This window comes from Musa acuminata, chromosome BXJ1-6 (genome assembly GCF_036884655.1).
Source record: "Musa acuminata AAA Group cultivar baxijiao chromosome BXJ1-6, Cavendish_Baxijiao_AAA, whole genome shotgun sequence".
Taxonomy (NCBI): Eukaryota; Viridiplantae; Streptophyta; class Magnoliopsida; order Zingiberales; family Musaceae; genus Musa; species Musa acuminata.
The window spans coordinates 42,596,507-42,614,964 of NC_088332.1; the positions used below are offsets into that span (position 1 = coordinate 42,596,507).

General features: G+C 37.8%; 2 protein-coding genes across 2 annotated transcripts; both read right to left on the reverse strand.

Annotated features, from left to right (window-relative positions):
* Positions 1–410: 410 nt before the first annotated feature.
* On the reverse strand, positions 411–2,441 carry LOC135677107 (cation transporter HKT2;2-like). The gene is made up of 3 exons (XM_065189035.1): positions 1,229–2,441; positions 918–1,145; positions 411–727 (listed from the first exon to the last, which is right to left on the reverse strand). Exons 1-3 carry the CDS (start codon positions 2,401–2,403, stop codon positions 523–525), a joined length of 1,608 nt encoding a protein of 535 aa, XP_065045107.1. The 5' UTR covers positions 2,404–2,441; the 3' UTR covers positions 411–522.
* Positions 2,442–5,712: 3,271 nt separating this feature from the next.
* On the reverse strand, positions 5,713–13,932 carry LOC103989533 (uncharacterized). Its single transcript, XM_009408403.3, has 12 exons — positions 13,407–13,932; positions 13,093–13,219; positions 12,667–12,744; positions 11,771–11,887; positions 11,488–11,679; positions 11,272–11,406; positions 10,647–11,137; positions 9,429–9,528; positions 7,576–7,635; positions 7,407–7,499; positions 7,208–7,327; positions 5,713–6,578 (listed from the first exon to the last, which is right to left on the reverse strand). The coding sequence occupies exons 1-12, from the start codon at positions 13,478–13,480 to the stop codon at positions 6,234–6,236; spliced, it is 1,932 nt and encodes a 643-aa protein (XP_009406678.2). The 5' UTR covers positions 13,481–13,932; the 3' UTR covers positions 5,713–6,233.
* Positions 13,933–18,458: the final 4,526 nt, after the last annotated feature.

The window sequence follows — 18,458 nt, forward strand, 5'->3', positions numbered from 1 at the left end:
TTCACCTAAATTTGCTTTAGTGTGGAATTTTTCCTTCACTTCAATACAATGAACTTTCCAAAAGCTTACATAATAACATGATTATGTATGATTCAATAGTTTTTCGATTTATTCTTAACCTGTTGACTTTAAAGTTCAGAATTATTCTTATTTGTATATAAAAAAGGAAAAAAAAAAAGAGGTTATATTGTTCCCTTTTTTCGGTTCATCATGATCAGGGAGTGCTAAGAGATGATCATCTCAGATCATCTTAGATGAATAAAATGATAGCTTGACTATAAACCATGAAGTCATTTCTGAATCCCTCAATATTTCACCTTGCTTTCATCAATATTATTGAGAAATCTTACACAACAACGTATATTCCTTGGTTTCACAAGCCATTAATTTGTCACAGAGAAAAAAGAAAAGAAAAGAAAGTTCAAGCATTTCTCAGGTATAAATTCCCGGTGGTACTTATTTCATACAACAATCTGAACCCTGCATGCATGCATGCATGCATAAATCTTTTCATCTGTTTACTCAGTACAGCCTCCAGGCTTTACCATCTTGTGCACTAAACTTCTTAAGCCTTCCATAGAGCATGACTGAGGCCAAAAGAATCTTGCTCTCATCACTCCACCATCCTACTAAAGAATAAGGTTTGTCCTGGCAGCTCGCTTCTGGGTGCAGTTTCATCAACCTTGAACAGCTATAACCAGTTGATAACCCCACGTTTCCATAGGCACTGTAATAAAAAGGTACAATGAAAGAGAAGTTCAACCAGTATTTACATGGCGATGATAATGATATTCTGAATAGATATCAAGTCTCTGTGATGCTGCAGATTTCATAAGTGATGTGTTGTCTTGATGCCATCGTCATAGTACTACCAGAGTAGTTTTGTACAGTGAAGCGAAAAGACAGTGGGAGGTTACCTTGTCACTTCAAAGATCATGTTCAAAGAGCTAAAATTGAGTGGATCTCTGCGCATCTTCCTTCTCTCGATGATGCAGATGAGAATGATGTAGATAATAATGCAGGAGAGTTGCGATAGTAGTAGGTTTTGCACCCATGATTTCTTCTTCTTGTTTTGCTTCTTGATTCCATCAGAACTTGTATCATCCTCCTCGGCAGGCCAAAATGTTGCGGAAGGAGGAAGGTACCTGAAACCATCCAAGGTTATCGAACAGTATAATTGATGTAGGATATATAAGCAGGAAGAAACAAGCTGGAGAGAAGTACTCACATCATCACAATTATGAACACCAGAACTGCCGGGGAGATGAGGGATGGATCGATGGAGTTTTCACCAGCATGCCTGGAGTTGGCCGCGATAAAGAAAGCAGATACAATCTTCTCAAAGGAAGTCAATCCGTCAAACACCGCTCCGTCCCAGTCCATGGAGCAAAACAGAACCAGCAAAGCCGTCATCAACCCGACGACGGTGAGGGACAGGAAGGAAGTTTGCTTCTCCGGGAGCAGCGGACTGAACCGGGTTTCGCTTGTGCTCTTCAACATGTGTCGGAACTCCTCGCGTTTGGTGATCTTTTTCAAGGTCCAGATCACCAACCTGAGGAACAGAGGGAAGAGTAGGTTGCCAGCCAGAACCTGGGCAATCATCAACAGGAGCATGGTCGGGTTCCTGTTGAAGGCCGCCATGTTCTCGTTCGTCGCGATCAAGCCACCATTGGCGAAGGAAGAAACAGTCGTGGATAAAGAGAACAGGAAGACGTTGATGCCTTTCTTCCTCAGTATATCCCTTGCGTTCGAGACGCGGTAGATGTAAACCAGAAGCAAGGAGGTACCAAACAAATGGAAGGTAAAGATGTAACTCGATACTATATATCTCAGCCATCGAACGCAACTAAGCCTTAGATCCTTCTCTTCGGCCATGGCGGCGGAACCATCCACCGGCTCGATGCTGTCGATGGTGACCACTCGGGAGGGAGCGACAGGTTCGAGCTCGCTGCGCACGGCGTCGACTCCAACAGCGGAAGCCTCGCGCTTGTCATGCTCGGATGTCCTCCGCAGTAGCAGTTCGAGCAAAGTGACAAACACCTCGCCGCCGACGAACATGAGGAGCGTGAGGACGGCGAGCTGCGCGCTGGACAGCCTCTCCGTCTCGACCGTGCCGAGACCTGAGACCGTCAACGCCGAGGTCGACATGAAGAGCATGTCGACGTAGCTAGGGCTAAAGGAAGGGTCGCTCGGCTTCAGAAGCACCATGATAAGAGAACCAAGCAAGGCCAGAAACACAAAGTAGATCAGGTGAATGCAGAATGAGCTCAAGCGGAGGGCGGAAAAGCGGTAAACGAAAAGGACTAGCTGCCGAAGGTATCGGTTGAGGCGATCAAAGCTATATGTTCGAGTTAGGATGAATTCTTTGGCGCGGTCTGTCGTTCTTCGAAGCGACAAAGCCATGGAGATGAAGCTTCTCGTGCAGTACTTGTTGTGCAGGGAACGAGGATGGAGGAGAAGCTTGGGGAGACCGGCGAGTAGGAACAGGGTTTTATAGAGCAACTATTCACGCGTCATGATCTCATGACGGAAGCAATTAGAACCAATTTTCTTTGTTATCTGGATTAAATTGTTTAGCAAAAGCGTTTTGTACTTGGACCGTATCCTTTGTGTCATGGATCAGTAGATCTCCCCACAATTCCAATGTATGTGATTCAATTTACATACCCACCTGGGAATGAGCAGTTCTTTAGAAAGAAAAGAATTTTATTTCTAGCTTTTTTTCTTTTTACAAAATCACTGCACAGGTTTTGACTTTTGACAATGTCAAACTAGTCCATGGTTTTAGGTAACAAATAGATCACCCATTGGTTAATTAGTGTAGGCCTCAAATTAGATGGGTGAAAGCTAATTGTGATGGATCTACTAGGAATAAGATGGATTGAGTTTTATTTTGCATAATGATACTTATATATATACAGACATATATATGTATATATATATATATATATATATATATAGTGGTACTCTCAGTTTCCTTTTTATGCTTTGATGTAGAGAGCTTCTCTTACCAAAATAATATTTGAATAATAACAAGATTTATACAGTTTGAAGAAACACTCTTAAACTCAAGGTTTAACCAGGTGTTCCTAATAACAACATCATGCTCACATATAATATGGATTTTGATTTTGCCTCCTTAGATTAATATATAGTTAGATCTAATAGGATTTTAACTATATAACCTGAATTTGACATTCCTATTCATCAAACTTTCTACAACCTCTACCCCACTTACTGTTTTGTCTTTGTTCCTTTGCCAAAGAAGAAAAGATGGATCAATTGGTATACTCTTCCTATTATAATCAATTTGTTCATGTTTGAAATCAATGCTGGCTTACAGATTAAGTATCAAATTACCCAATAAATGTTCTTGTCCAACACCAACATGTAAATACTCATCTCAATACCAAATTGGTCAAAATGATCTACCAATCATCTATCAGGGAGTGGAACCACTTCATGGCATAAAATACTGCAAACTCTTTCACATCATAACATGACAGCCACCACCCCTTATTATGTAATTTCTTCACTGGCCACTACGATAAGGTGAGCTGAATCACTTGCTATTGGAGATTGAGGTGAAGAAAATTCCATCGGATTTTATCTTATGGAAGCACTGTTTGTCACCTCATTAAATCTCCTTACAGGTTATGAGCTGACTTATATTTTATATTGCCAATAATGATCATTTTTTAAAGGTTTCGTTTAAACTTAGAGCTCCAATAATTCATGTATTTTAGTGGTATGGAACTATTTCCAAGGTTGAATGCCAAGAGATCCTCGTGGGCAATTGCTATGATGGAATTGTTAATTGATTGTAGTGAACAATCGTTGGTTGATTGAACAAGAAAGTCCTCCCCAAGGTTCCTAAAGTAAAGACGAATGGCTTGTTTGTCATCACCTCAACAAGGTCTTCGATCAAAGTTTCTTAAGCATAAGTGAAAGACTTATGCGTTGCATGGTTAATTTGTCATTGTTAGAGGAGTGAAGTAGGAAGACAGGCTCTCTAATACCCATATTTACCATGATATGATAACCACATGAATCAAGTGTTAAAGCATGTATTATGTTCTTTGCTAATAGCCTAAGGTTATGAGATTTTGTGATTACCCAATCATATTTTTAAGATGATATCAAATTTGCTTAAAGTTTGAATCATATTTTTAAGATGGACTTACACCATACACTTAAATTTTATTTACATATTAAGCTTAAGCTTAGACGACTTGTAAGAAGAGATATTGAAACTTTAGAACATACGTGATGAGAGTTTACTAGATAATTCTTGATTCTCATGACATGTAACGCAAAGTTGAGTTGAAGGCAGCTTTCATTGTTTACATAATCTAAATGGATTGGGTTTCCACTAGTTGAATTCTACAAGAGTACCAAAAACTACTAAATGATTGATATATAATAAATGATGGTTATCTCCCCTACATAATATTATGCAACTTATACTGGTTTTGTTTAAGTGCTTTATGTTATCAGGATATACTAAATTGTAGTCATTTTGCTGCTTTAACCATGTCAATCAAGGAAGCTTATAATCTTTTTTATTTCATGATATGATGTTGAGCTGATATTGTAGGACTTGAAGTTAATCTTTTCCTATTAGGTAAGAGACAAGAAGAAGAGAGAGAGAGAGAGAGAGAATGCTTTCACACGACAAAGGTATATGCTCTACAAAAAATGTCCCTTCAAGCTTTCGGGAGATGGGTAGAGAGTTCTTCATTTTTTTTTTTGGCTTTGATTCACTCATATACTGTAGCTATGTTCTATTTAGTCATCAATATTAGATCCTCTCTTACACTATTTATCTTAATCTGTCCCTAAAATTATAATCTTAAGAGAAAGAGAATAATACATCCACAAATTGTCCTCCACTTAGGCTTTCTCATCATATTTAGTTTTAGATCCATTGTTATGCATAATATTTTCACCATAATTCTACCCAATGAAAACTTAATGTGACATGGTCTCAGATAATCAAATTCAATTTAATGGTAGTAGGTTCATCTCAAGCTTACAAGTCAACTCAATTTCCTTTTTTTTTCCTGATGTGAAACTAAGCTGAGATGTTTAATTAACATTTAGTATCATAAATGTTCCACCAATGCAGTGTCACATGTTCTTTTTGTAGATGCTAAGATCTTGAAAAGAAGTTATTGTCAACAAGAACTTGACTGTGTGATTAAGAAATTTCTATGAAGGATCATAATTTCCAAGGAGAGAATAAGAGAATGGAAAATTCTTGTAGAAATTATGAACCATGGTGTATCTACAAAAAGTCATAGTTTCTATGTCATAAATTCAAATAAAGTAGGTTAAAAAAGCTTCTATTCAAGTAGCATTCTAATTGTGTATACAAAATTAAGCAACTAAATACATGAATACAAGACTAAGAACATTAAATCTTAATTCAATCCATGGCCTCCATCAGGCACCTGTGATGACATTCACATTTGATAATAGCCTCATGCAAAAATTTATGAATCAACAACAATATATTTGAAACAGAGAAATTCCCAGCAGTTTTTTCTCACTAAGAATATATCACCAATTGACCAACTTAAACCATTCTTTCAAGAGCCATTGTTGAGATTCAAAAATCAATAAAATTATTGGATAAACAATTTATTTACCATTTAGATCATACCCTTCCATGAGAAAAAAAAGAAGAAAAAAAAGGAGCCAAGTATAATATGTCAAATAATTTTTCTCTTATTGAATGCCAAGTCTCACACAGGATAACAATATTGCCATGTACAACATACAGAGGCAAAAGTAACTTATAACTCAATTTCCACAAACCTATAAAGAATCACTTTGGATCAACTATCTAATCTCAATATACAACTCCTTTAAACAAACTTAGCTGGTGTCCTTCACTCGATGGTCACGAGTTAAAACAAAATGTGGGTTCTCTTGCACAAGCATCAAATCCCTCAAAACCGACTGACCATATGTACAAGGTTTGCACTTCAATTGGTTTGCAAATGCTTGTTTCCTTCTGTAAAAACAACCCAAGAATTATTCCGCGCATGCCGTGCATATTTACAGTCATCCGAATGCCTGGAATCTATAAGATCATAGTCAAAGACACATTCAGGTGAAGAAATCATTAGCAGGAGCAATCTTGGGTATAGGCATGGATGCATGTGTCAATAAAAACGCAAGATCCTACACTCTGAAGATGCCAATCCTTGAATTTTTCCAAGACAAACTTAAGCAAGCTGATGATGGAGAGATTTCTGGAAAGTCTTGTCATCAGGCAAGAATAGGTATCGAAACCTTGAATCAAATGGGATGACGCTAAAACTCCGAGCACCTAGCAACCTCTGTTTCAGCTGTGATGTGGAATCCCGAACAACGGTTACTTGATCAGGGGAAAGATATCGACAAATCCAGTCAACTAACAAGGAATCTTCGACGATGGCCTTTGCAAAACTATGCAGCAATTTTGGCACCAGCAGTTTCCCCTTTTCACTAATACCTATCGATGCTCGAACATAGTCCCTCATTGAGTTCTGAAGCTCATCTTGAACATTCTCAGATGTGAAGATCTTTACCTGCATCATGATAGGTGAAGGTCAGTCATATAACTTGCAAACAAGAGGCAATTGTTTATCAGCACATGTTTCTAAAACTAAGATGTAGAGTTGACTTAGAGAAAACAGTCGAACCCCAATTTATTTATATGGTTCCTGTATCCTTGCCGGTTTCCAAGTGAATATCAATTTGAACAGATATTAAAACTGACGCAAACTTACTTGTGTGAGCTCACTGTTTTTATTAATCGTAGATGGTAAAAATCAATTTAGACATACAGACAACTTAAATCAGATGCAGTTAAGATTCCCAAACAGACATTAGTTAGAAAACTCAACAGCCATTAAGTCACAGTTGGGTGACAGTTCTCTTGGAGCTTTTCCTAGACTTTGCGGAATGGTGAAACAGTTAAAAAGGTACACGAAAGAATGAGTGAATATCTAATATAAACCAAATTCCAGGATCTTATGACCATAATCTGGTGCTCATGAATATTTGGTTAAACTGTTATCAACACATAGAACAAGGACAGAGCAGATGTTGGTTAAACTGTGCTCATGAATGCTGGAGAAAAATTCTCAGGATAGCATGATGGTATTAGCAATTGTCACTTCAAAGAGTAGACGGAATATCAGATTAGGAAGCTTACCGCTGGCGAGGAATACATTCCAGAACTAAGGGCGAACAATAACAAAGGCTCAGGACCATCGATGGAGTACTTTCTGTGGTCCTCAGAAATCCTAAGTTTGTGAAGTGACAGTGCCAAAGCCTGAAACAAGAGCATGATTAATGGCCATATTGGTGGAGAAACACAGGAATAAGCAATACATTTTTGGTAATTTACATACTAGCTGCGGACGATGCCCCGGAGGTTTCATCTTTAGGACAACAAATTCAATCTCAGCGGCACTGAATGACTGGCCACCAATTATATAAGATGCCTGCGGCATAACACCACTGTGTCAACATAAACAGAAAAAGGGAACGAAGATCACGTCAAAGGACATGAAATCAGACCTTCTGCATTAGAGAAAATAGCTTGATGTCACTTTTAGGTACTCCATATGCTAAATAGGCCTGCAGTTTTCAAGCTACAAAGTTTTATTTCATGTTCTAGAAGAAATCAATTTAAAAGTAAAACTGAAGTATACCCAACAAAATTTGAAGCAAAATTTGAATGAACGATGACTTATAACAACCAAACCAAGGATGTGAAAAGAATTATCTGCAAATTAAAATCAATATTAAGATTTGAGAACATGCAGCAATGTGAAAGCTTGAATCAATTCAAACCAGGTTCATACCAGAACATGAAAGGAAGAAGCACTACCTAGATAATAGACAAGAATTAGCTCATGGAAATAAAAGTTATGCAAGATGCCAGCCCTTTTGGCACCATATTATTTTGTTTTATGCACACAATTAGAGAAGCCAAAGGAAATGGTGTTGTCATGCTCAAGTGATTCCGTGTGATTTAATTTTTACAATAACAAGAAGAGCCCGTCATCCAAAACATTATCATACATGGTAATACAGTTAGAAGTAATAAGCAAAGATCCAAATACCCTGTGATTAAGATTATATGGTATCTTCCAAAGGGATTATAACATTAATAACAATAAGCAAAATTTATAACCAAATAATGCATGATCACAAGCATATAACCTGTATGCTGAAGAGTAACCACGGTTTTAAATACCAGACGGATTGGTATATACCTGCTGGTGTTTGCGGATCCAATTAAGCATCGTTAATGAACCAGACCAAACCAGCCAGTAAACTGCTTGGTATCTCATACCGTACCTATCTTATATAGTATTGAAACTACAGTTTCCCAGATTTCATCCAGACCGATATGTCGGTCCAAATGTGAACCGAGATGCAGACCACCCTTTTCAGCATGGTCTAGTACATTTTAGAAAAGCCACCCCTTTGAAAACAACCCACTACCCCTGGAATAAGAGACACGAGACCTAGTGCATCTCTCCTAGTCGACATCTTTCTTCCCTTGAAAACTCTAGCGCCACATGCTGCTGCTCACCCACCAATCCAGTCTCATGGTACTCTTTCCTCCTCCTCTTGAACATAACTTGTATCGCTCTGGCCAAGGACAGACACTAGTATGGCATCCAAAATTCAAATGTTGGCCGTAAGGCCTGTAACACATAAAGACAACAAAGTACTGTTCTTAACATCATCCTCATGATCATTTTATGGGACCATTTTTAGATTCACATTTTTGCATGGACTTGGAACCTTTTATACAATTCTCCATTTATACAATTTTGATGTCTTTGGAATCATATTTTGGTAAATTTGTGAGAAATTTACCAATGCTTCATTTTCATGCATCCCAAGGAGGTGACCTAGGTCTTATGCTTTTAACCAATACACTAAAGAGTTATTTTCCACCAAGGAACTCAATTTCACTCGACCTGGTCTGTACATATCGGTATTAACTGGTATGAGCATGAAACAGGATGCAGGCTCCCAATTTGAATGATTATACTAGTAACTTTTTAAGCAGCAGCTTTTTTTTTTTTAAAGGCTCCAGTGTGCCTTTAAAACCAGACCTCACAACAATGTGGACCAATCCAGACCTCACAGTCATCTATATTCTAACTAAATTGCAAATTTTGTAAAACCAAAATCCTGGGCAATGAGCAAAATCTTGATCAGCTAAGTAGATTCAACAAATTGTCCGTTATATAACTTCTGCTGTTGCAAAATATTCAACTCAAAACCATGGAAACGGCAGAATATTAAAGGTTTATGAAATCATATTGATCCTCAGATTCTTATTGGTGTAATAATACATAAACAGTCATGATGCAACTAATAAAAGATAAATTAACAGACGGAGAACTTACATGCATTATCAAGGCATTATACACATTGATCCAAAAAGCAAGCCTCTCATTGCCACTCATACAAGCTGGATTTACCTTTGCCAATTGCCCAACAAGATATCTGAGAAGTTGCAAGCAGAATTAACAAGCCATCATTATCGTAAGATTCTTAAGTATCTTTTCTAAAATCAAGAGCAAGTGAGATTTCATTTATTACTTGGGTTGGATTCTGCAAAAATCCTATACATGCTTCTCTAATATTGGCAAAACATGGACTATGAAGACAGAGAACAGAAGAAAGAACATGCAGGCTGAGACCAGTTTTCTAGAATGCATTCTAAAACAAAAAATAACCTAAGAATTAAGAACACCAAAAAAAGAGTATGGATTCTCGACAAGTGCAATACAATTGGAGACACCTTAACCAAGACATGCCAATGATTTTGATGCTGTCAAAAGTGCCAGTAATGAACAAGTAGATTTAAGTTCTATCAACTTTTTAAACTGAAATTCTGGTGCTGCACCAATTTCAAAATAATGTAGTGGTGAGCATTTATACATCATTTTGTATGACCCATTTATCAATCCAGGTAAAAAGTTTCTTTTTTCATAAAGCTTCTAGTTTCAACAGTTATTTCTATCGATCCAAGCACTATGCATGTACTTCAGAAACTATCATTGGTTGCTTGTGGACGCCTCTCAGAATCAGTTCATTGCCATTTATAAGAGAATCTGGTGTTTCCTCTTCCAAATATGGGTATGCTTATTCTAAACAATTCCATTTAAATGAGTATTACCTCACTTTGTCTTATCAAACTTGTCAATAACTTTTGATGTTTAAAAGGTCAGTGAAACCATAGTCATAGTCAATTAGAGGAGACTCGAAAGGATGCATATTGAAAGGAAGCATATTGAAAAGTGTGTAAATAGGTTAAGTTATTTGCTCTTCCAATCATAGTTGATTAGAAGAGACTCAAAAGGAAGCTTTCACAGTCTCATGATGATTATGATGCCAAAAAATCACCTCAAAGATAGTTTTGTCAATAAGAACATATGATCAACGGAGAACATAAACAACATCCTGCATGCGTAGACACAAGAACCAGACATTGACATATACTTTGGATTATACTTATCCTAGAAGTCTATGTTAACTTGTAACACAATGTGTCTGCATCAATGCAGATATGAAGTATGCACTTAGGCACGATTACATGGAAAAAATGTTGAGCATCATACCTGTAACCTTTTAGAGCCTCAGCAGCATATTCTAGCTGTGCCTTCCCAACAGACATCCAAGTCACCTCAGCTGCCAAACTATAACTTCCAATATTCCTCCAGTTCACCTTGTCATTAACTCCATAAGGATCAAATGTATCCACTTGATCCATTATCTCATCAAATTTATATGTTCCAGTTGAAGGATTACAAAATGTTTGGGGTCTTAAGGATGAATCAGAAAAAGATGTGAATGAAAAAGACAGCTGATCAACTGGTGAAGATTGAGAAGGCAGGTACTCTGAAGAAGATGCCTTTGAAGAGATATCTGATGATTCAGATAGACAAAGAAAGATATTTCTCATGCATTTCACCATTTCTTCTGAAAGCTGGTTTGGATCGTTCCATAGGTTTGTTTCTAGGAGATCCTTCTTCAATTCCACTGCATTAGACTCTTGAAGACAAGCATCTATTTTGTTCCCTTCTTCGACCCTATCGCAGTGATCTATGAACTGAAGAAGGAAAGAGTTGCTTTTTGTTAAGCATTACAATGTCTCGTTATTATAAAGGAAAGGCAACACATTTTCATTCTTAAAAGAGCAAGCATTTAAAACCCAGACAGAAAGAAGTTTAGTTGGAATGAGACCTGTTCCTCAGGGCATTCGTCCAATGATTTATTTGCCACAGGTAACTCTGAATCCCTACTAGATAATAGATCTTGTTGCAGTGAGCTAGGAATTTGATTTAACCCAAATTTTGAAATCCTCAAAGAAGATATATGCTGGGGAAGGCAGTAGGAACCATAAGCAATCAGAAGTGACATAAAGAGAAGAGACAGAAAACATAAAAGAACATCATATACCTCTTCCCACATGCAACTAGAAGATGTAGATGGCAGTTCTGGTGATAGTGACAGCAAACTTTCTAGATGGTTTTCAGCAAGGCGGCGCTCATCTCTTTCCTGACAAAGTCGAAGTTGCAAAGAAGCCAACTCCTCTTCGAGCTTCGAAATTGTAATTTCCAATGTTGCTATATTATCTAGAAGCTCCTGGGCCTAAACAGTAGTTAATGATGAAATTGCTTACTAAAAGGCAACTATATAATCTTACAAATCTTACTAATAGCAAAAGACCATTGCTGCATACTTTATCTGGAAGCTTGGAAGGAGAGTTTAACAAAGGGCCAGCATTATGTGCTACTGCATTCGCTAAAGCCACATGTAGATCAATCTCTTCCTGAAGCTGCTGCTGCAACTTTTGAACCTGTGTAATTACTTTCAAATTCATGTCAATCCACTTCATAAGAAAAGATTCAGAAAATTGAAAAGAGAAGTTATGCACAGTGAAAAAAAAAAAAAGAAGAATTGTTCATGTAGGAATATGTTGACTCTTGACATCCTAAATTGTTGATAATTCATCAACGGTTAATATGAAGTAGTGATGACATTTGTTCAACTTGTGCAACAATGGGAATGTGATGGAACCTAATGTTTAGCATGTGGTTACTGGAGGACAAATGCCAATACTGTGATGAGATGCTGCTAAAATTTCCAAATGCCAATACTTGAAGGATAGAATATATACTTCTTGAAAAAACTTTGTTTCTCCTAAAATCATCGGCTTAAGCAATCAAAACCCAGTTACCAAGAAGAACGAATGGTGATCCAGATTGCATCCTAGACAATGTTTTATTAATAAATATTACAAATAATTAAATTCTGTCCTTTATGACAATCAAACTTGGGCATGTTTTATTCTTTAGATTCCATACAGATTCTAGTAAACCTTGAAATTTGTTAACTGTGTATCCTAAAAATGCCAAAGCACATAAGATATCCTACACTGATCAATGTTCCAAGATGAGTATCCATTATATGAAAGCACTCGATCAAATTCACAGTATGGGCCCAATCCCATCACCTTAAATTAATAACTTTAACCAGGCAAATCATGATTATGATAGCAGGGCCTAGACAAATCATGATAATCACATGTTTTAATTGGAACTCGCAGAAGGTAGTCAAGATCAGTAATGCACGTACTTCCTTCTCAAGTTGAATTCTGTAGCAGCACATCTTCCGACGCCTCTCTTCTCTTGGACCATCATTGTTCCTATCATCCTAACAAATACCAAGAAATCAAAAAATCAGAAATACCTCACAGTACAGATTTGCTTTCTCAGGTCAGATTCATAGACCAGGTATTTTGCGGTATTGACAACGAACAAAATTAGATGAGTCTGAAGCAAATGTGGCCTATGTCAACATCAGATGATTTGGAAATTTTTATTCCCATTTGCTAAATTATTTCATAATTCCAAAATTAGACACACACTAACACTGCATGCAACAAGGTCCGTCATCAGCCAAAATAGCTTTGCTGGTAGGATGTCTGAATCTTCTTTCCGATCGAAGATCGAACTGTGGGAAAAGAAGAAAGGCCACACCGGGAAGAAAAGATTCACTCACATCGAGCCCGGAACAGCCCACAGAGCCATCGCCGGAGGAACACGAAGACGGATCCGAGCGCCGGGACCGCGACTCCTCCCCGCGGCTTTTCCCCACCTTTTGCATCACTTTTTGGATCGATCTTCCCCTGATGATGGCGTTCCACAATCGTAGGTTTCAGCACCAAAAGAATCAATTTTGATCTATTATTTCAGCACCAGAAGACTCAATTTTGATGCATTCCGGCAGTGAAACCAGAGCCAGAGCCAGAGCCAGAGCCAGACAAGAAGAACGAACCAATTAGGAGCCAAAGACATCAATCCCACGACACTTACAGATTCACGGGAAGGATGACGCCATGGGAGGAATACATCTCGTGCCCGAGAGCTTCTGCTTTCAGGCACAGCATTTCTCTCTCGTTCTCTCTCCCCTTCTCCTCCTACTCCTACTCCAGCCACAGCTACCTCCACAATCCCATAAACCACAGGAACCGAGGATTAAAAAAGGGAACAACTGGAATCCCTCTCCCTTCCGAGAAAAATCCTGGCTTTGGAGGTGGTGGGCTTCAACTCACACTCCCCTGTTCCCGAGGGCCAGCAGTAGTGGGTGCGATGAACGATGGCAGCAAAGGCCAGACGAGAAATAGTAATATAAAAAGACTGATGGAATCAGGAGGAAGAGGAAGAGGAAGCCTTGTGGTTTTGTGGCACAGGGCGCATTAAAGAAGACAAGAAGATGTGGTTGTGTCTCGCTCGATGCAGCTCAACGCTCCATGGCCAACTGCAAGGTCCAAAGAAGAAGACAGCCACCGAATGTGATAATGGTAATAATGATGTGGGAGAGGATTGCAGTGAGAGTGAAATCCATCACGAGATGTCACATTCCAAGCTCCCTCTCTTTACGTGCCAAATCTTTTACACAACATAATATTCCTTCTGAATTAATACCAATTTCTTAGGATTCAACTCTATATATATACATATATATATATATGTATATATATATAAAGTCTTTGTTTGTGTGTGTATGGGAGAAGTTTTGGGATCTCTGCGGGCAATGAGAGGCAGCAAGGAGTTACTTCACCACTGCACACTACCAGAGGAATGTAGAGAACAGCCAGATTCCGGTGAAGACCCGAAGAGCATTAAATGAAAGGGGTAATGCCCCTTCTTTCTTCTTCATTGAAAGAAATTTTACTGGGCTGTTTGTTGCTTCTGCAAAAAAATTATATGTACTTGCAGAAAATAAACTTTCTGTAGTGTTCATGTATTTTGGCAAATCAGATGCTTGCATTTCTTAATTTGAAGGAAATGCTGCACTGATATGAGGGATTGTTTTATCTGGTCATTCATTAAATGAATCTTTATACATTCTCTGGTATCTTCTCTGTGCTTGTTTTTTCTTTTCAATATTAGAGTATGCCTACATGTGAAGTTCTTCCTTTGAGGTTTTTTTTATTGCAACTTCTTCCTCCTGCTGATACCTCAAAAGCAAGTCAAGATGTAAGTTTTCTTGGTTGAGAGAAGATTCTGTAAAGATCTGTTGCTGATATTGAAAGGGAAGGTAAGCTTGCCATGACAAACCTAATCACCAGTGGGTGGACCACTATGCTCTGCTCCTCTTCCCCACTGAATGGACAAGAAAGAGGAGGTAAAACACTCGAACATGCAGATGTTTCTCATCTACAGTGGGTGATTCAGCTCCCACATTGGTTGCTCGAATCCCATTTCACCTTCTACCACATTAAATATGGAGATCAAACCCAATTGTTCCCAGCATTGTTGTAATCACTGGTTGTCCTTCATCAACATGTGGGTACACCCACCAGTATCTGTGCAGGAAAGTTGGTAATCCCCCCATGATGATGCCAAAGGAAGAAATGGGTCTCATTTCAGTCAACTCCTGAGCCAGCTTCTATCCCCACTGCTGCTGATGATCTTGCTTCCTTTCTGTCAAAAGAAAAAGTGTTGAGAGAGATGAACTACTCAGTCATCACCAGGTACTTATTTAGAGCAGATCCATGGTGTCACTGTTCCATTAGTTGGTGAAGGAAATGCAGGACACTCCAAGAACAGTTGACGATCTCATGTACTAATTTCTGGAGTTGTCAATGTCAAACTTATTAACATCCTTGCATATGTCGAATAAAATCGAAATATATGTTAGACATGGAAATCAGAGTGCTCAGAGATACAGGTAAATTGATCACAAAATTTCTGAAACAATCTGGCAAAAATATAGTTGAGAACATTGAATCTGTAATCAGCAACAAATTTCGGTATGTTCCATTACTGACTGCTCAGTGATCAAGATCTTCTTTAGGAGACATGACTGATCCATTTGAAGGACTTACCCATCTGGAACTCATCCAACTTTTTAAAGATCAATTGATTGGAATGCAACAAATTAGTGATTGACCATTTAGATTGTGTTGTTTAAATAAAGTAAACAGGAATTATATCTCTGATACCAACACATGAGCTGTCAAGCAGTGGGACACAAAGCATTTCTTCAAACTAGGAGCTTTGATCTTGGAGACATCAAGGGAAATATATTCTAGTGTGGTCCATTTAGCTAAAACCATGGATTCAGCAAGCTTTTGTTAAGGGTAAGAGTAACAATTTTTGTATTCTTTCCAGCTCATTGGCCAGGCTAATAAGACGTGAATAAGGCTATGTATGTGGCTCTTTTCTTGTGATGGTCATAGATTGTGATTCTTATCATATTAAATACAAGCAAAGGACATGAGACACATGCATGAGAGAGAGAGAGAGAGAGAGAGAGAGAGAGAGAGAGAGTAGAGTTATGTAGTTGCTTCGACAATCAAAGCTCATAAATCCAAAGGTCTTTATCCAAACCATCAAAGTTATACAATAAACAGAAAAAAAGAGAAGTTTTTGTCTTGGTAGCTTAGAAATTTGGTTTACTAGCTTTGAGGAAATAGAAATGGTTCTTGTTAGAGTTCTTAAGATCAGATCTCACGCTTAGAAAAATAGTTTGTCGACAATGGTTGGAGAAGTTTCTCTCTCATCTTGGAGTAGCTGCAGAATCAGTATTTTCTCTACATCTTCAATTGATAATATGTTAGTGTTAAAGAGAGAGAAGAGTTCCAAGTCTACTTCAACACAACAAGAACATTGAAAGGTGAAATCAAGATTTTGACCTGTATCCATCCATCCATCAATACATAAAACAAAAGATTAGATTTGCCAGCCATTAAATGATCCTCTAACTGAGCCAACATGAATTTTTATTTGTGGTTTGTATCTGAATAGACATATCATTTCACTGATAAGTTGCCCAAAATTATCAGCAATGGTTGGTGGATGATTTATGTGCGTAGCAGAATGCCCAAAACATGCCGTCTTACTGAGGGAACGGAGAAAGGGACAGTGTTTGTCCACGGTTCATGTCCTTGTCTCAGATAAAACGTTGCATCTTTCGAACCCGATAGGGGACATCTTATCAGCAAGCTTACGTATGGTTCAGAGACATCGCCACGGATGATGATATCCAAAACCTGTCTTCATCGCTTGGCCTGCAAGATCTCACCGTCCCCAAAGACACCTCAGAAGAGGAGCATTTAACCTCTCCATGAATGTGCTTCCATTAACGATGATCGACGTTGGCAATCATCCCTCCCTGTTTTCTCAAGTCAACTCCACAGCCTTCGTCTCTTGCTTCACAGTGCTACACCACAAAACTTAGATGTGATCCTTTGTGACTTGCAAGTATTGGATTTGTTGATAGAAAACAAATAAAAGATTAAAATATTTATATTGGTGAATAATCAAATATAAATATATTTACATGCTGTAGTTTGACGAAACCAAACTACAAATAAACTGAAAAGAAACATATCTTCGTTTTTAAGTATGGAGAGATTGTTTCCGAAATTATTATGATCGACTAAAATTATAAACTAAGAATATTATTACGTGAAGAACTCAATTAAAAAAAAATACTGAGTATGAGATCATCCATTAATTAATTTGAAGTGTTAGTGAGTCCAACAAGCATATGAAACACTGCCGTTCCATTAAATCCAAACCCACACTGTGCATGGCCTTGTGCTCCTCTGTCAGGTGATTACTGCACTGATAGCACAGAGAAGAAGAAGAGAGAGCCTATGAGCGCGTGACAGAAGCCAGCTTTGGGACTCGATAGAGAGAGCTTTAAGGATCATGCATGCCTCCATGTCGGGACGATGATCCGCGACAGTCTGGTTCAACCTCTACAATCACCACACCAAGAAGAAGATCCTGTTCTAGTTTGTTTATTAGACCATCAAACTGGATCGTTGACAAAGCCTTGGGAACACACCTACTTGAGTTAGCTCCTTTGAAATGAGTCGATTTGTTCCAAGCCTTTAGCGATGACTGCTTGCATCATGCCACCTTAGGCTCACCCCCGCTAGGTTTGGCCTAACTTATCCTCATCGAGCTCACACCCATTGCTTCTCCACCACCTTAGTTTTAGCCTATTTTTAGTAGACAATCTTCTACCTTATGCCACACTCACTCATAAGAGAAACAGGATGTTTTCATAAGCTACAGTTTGAAAAAATTTATAGAACTCTATCTTTAACCAAACCTCGTATTATCATCATGAAAAAATTCAAGGTGGATATCATTATTATCATCATGGATAATATGTCATGATGATCTATTAAAAATTTGGTATACCTTAACATATTCCATATATCATGAAAGATTATTATTTTGATACTTTCATTATGATAGTCTGATTTCACATGCACTAATTATCCAAAAATAAATAAATAAATAAATAAATAAATAAATAAATAAATATATATATATATATATATATATATATATATATATATATATATATATATATATATATATATAAGTGTTATAGTGCAAGGAATAAAAGAGGCATCAAGATATAAACAGATAAAAAAATATAGAAGAGTATGCATGTAACATATCATTATTTTTTGAATATAATATGATTACTCGTTAGACAAATTCTTGCATATCCTTTGAGGTGGATTTCCTACCGGTTTTATCTTTTCCAGATAAATCAAGATGACCAACATACTTTCCATCTCTCTAACCAATGAAAGACTGAATTTGAAAGGATCCATCACCATATTACAAGAAAAGATTACTTCACTCCAGCTAGTCTTCTTCTTCACAGCATCACAACCTAATTCTTGATCCACATTAATTTTGACTGTGACTGTGAATGTCGAAGACTTTATTATTAGATCACCTCGGAAACATACGTAACAAGTCAGAAAAAGGAGGGGCTGTTGATCCCTTTATTGCTAAGTAGCTAACGTCAACATCAGCAGCAGTGTTTGTATAATATACATGAAGCCTTTTGGTCCATGTCAGAATCACAAGGGCTGAGAACGAAAA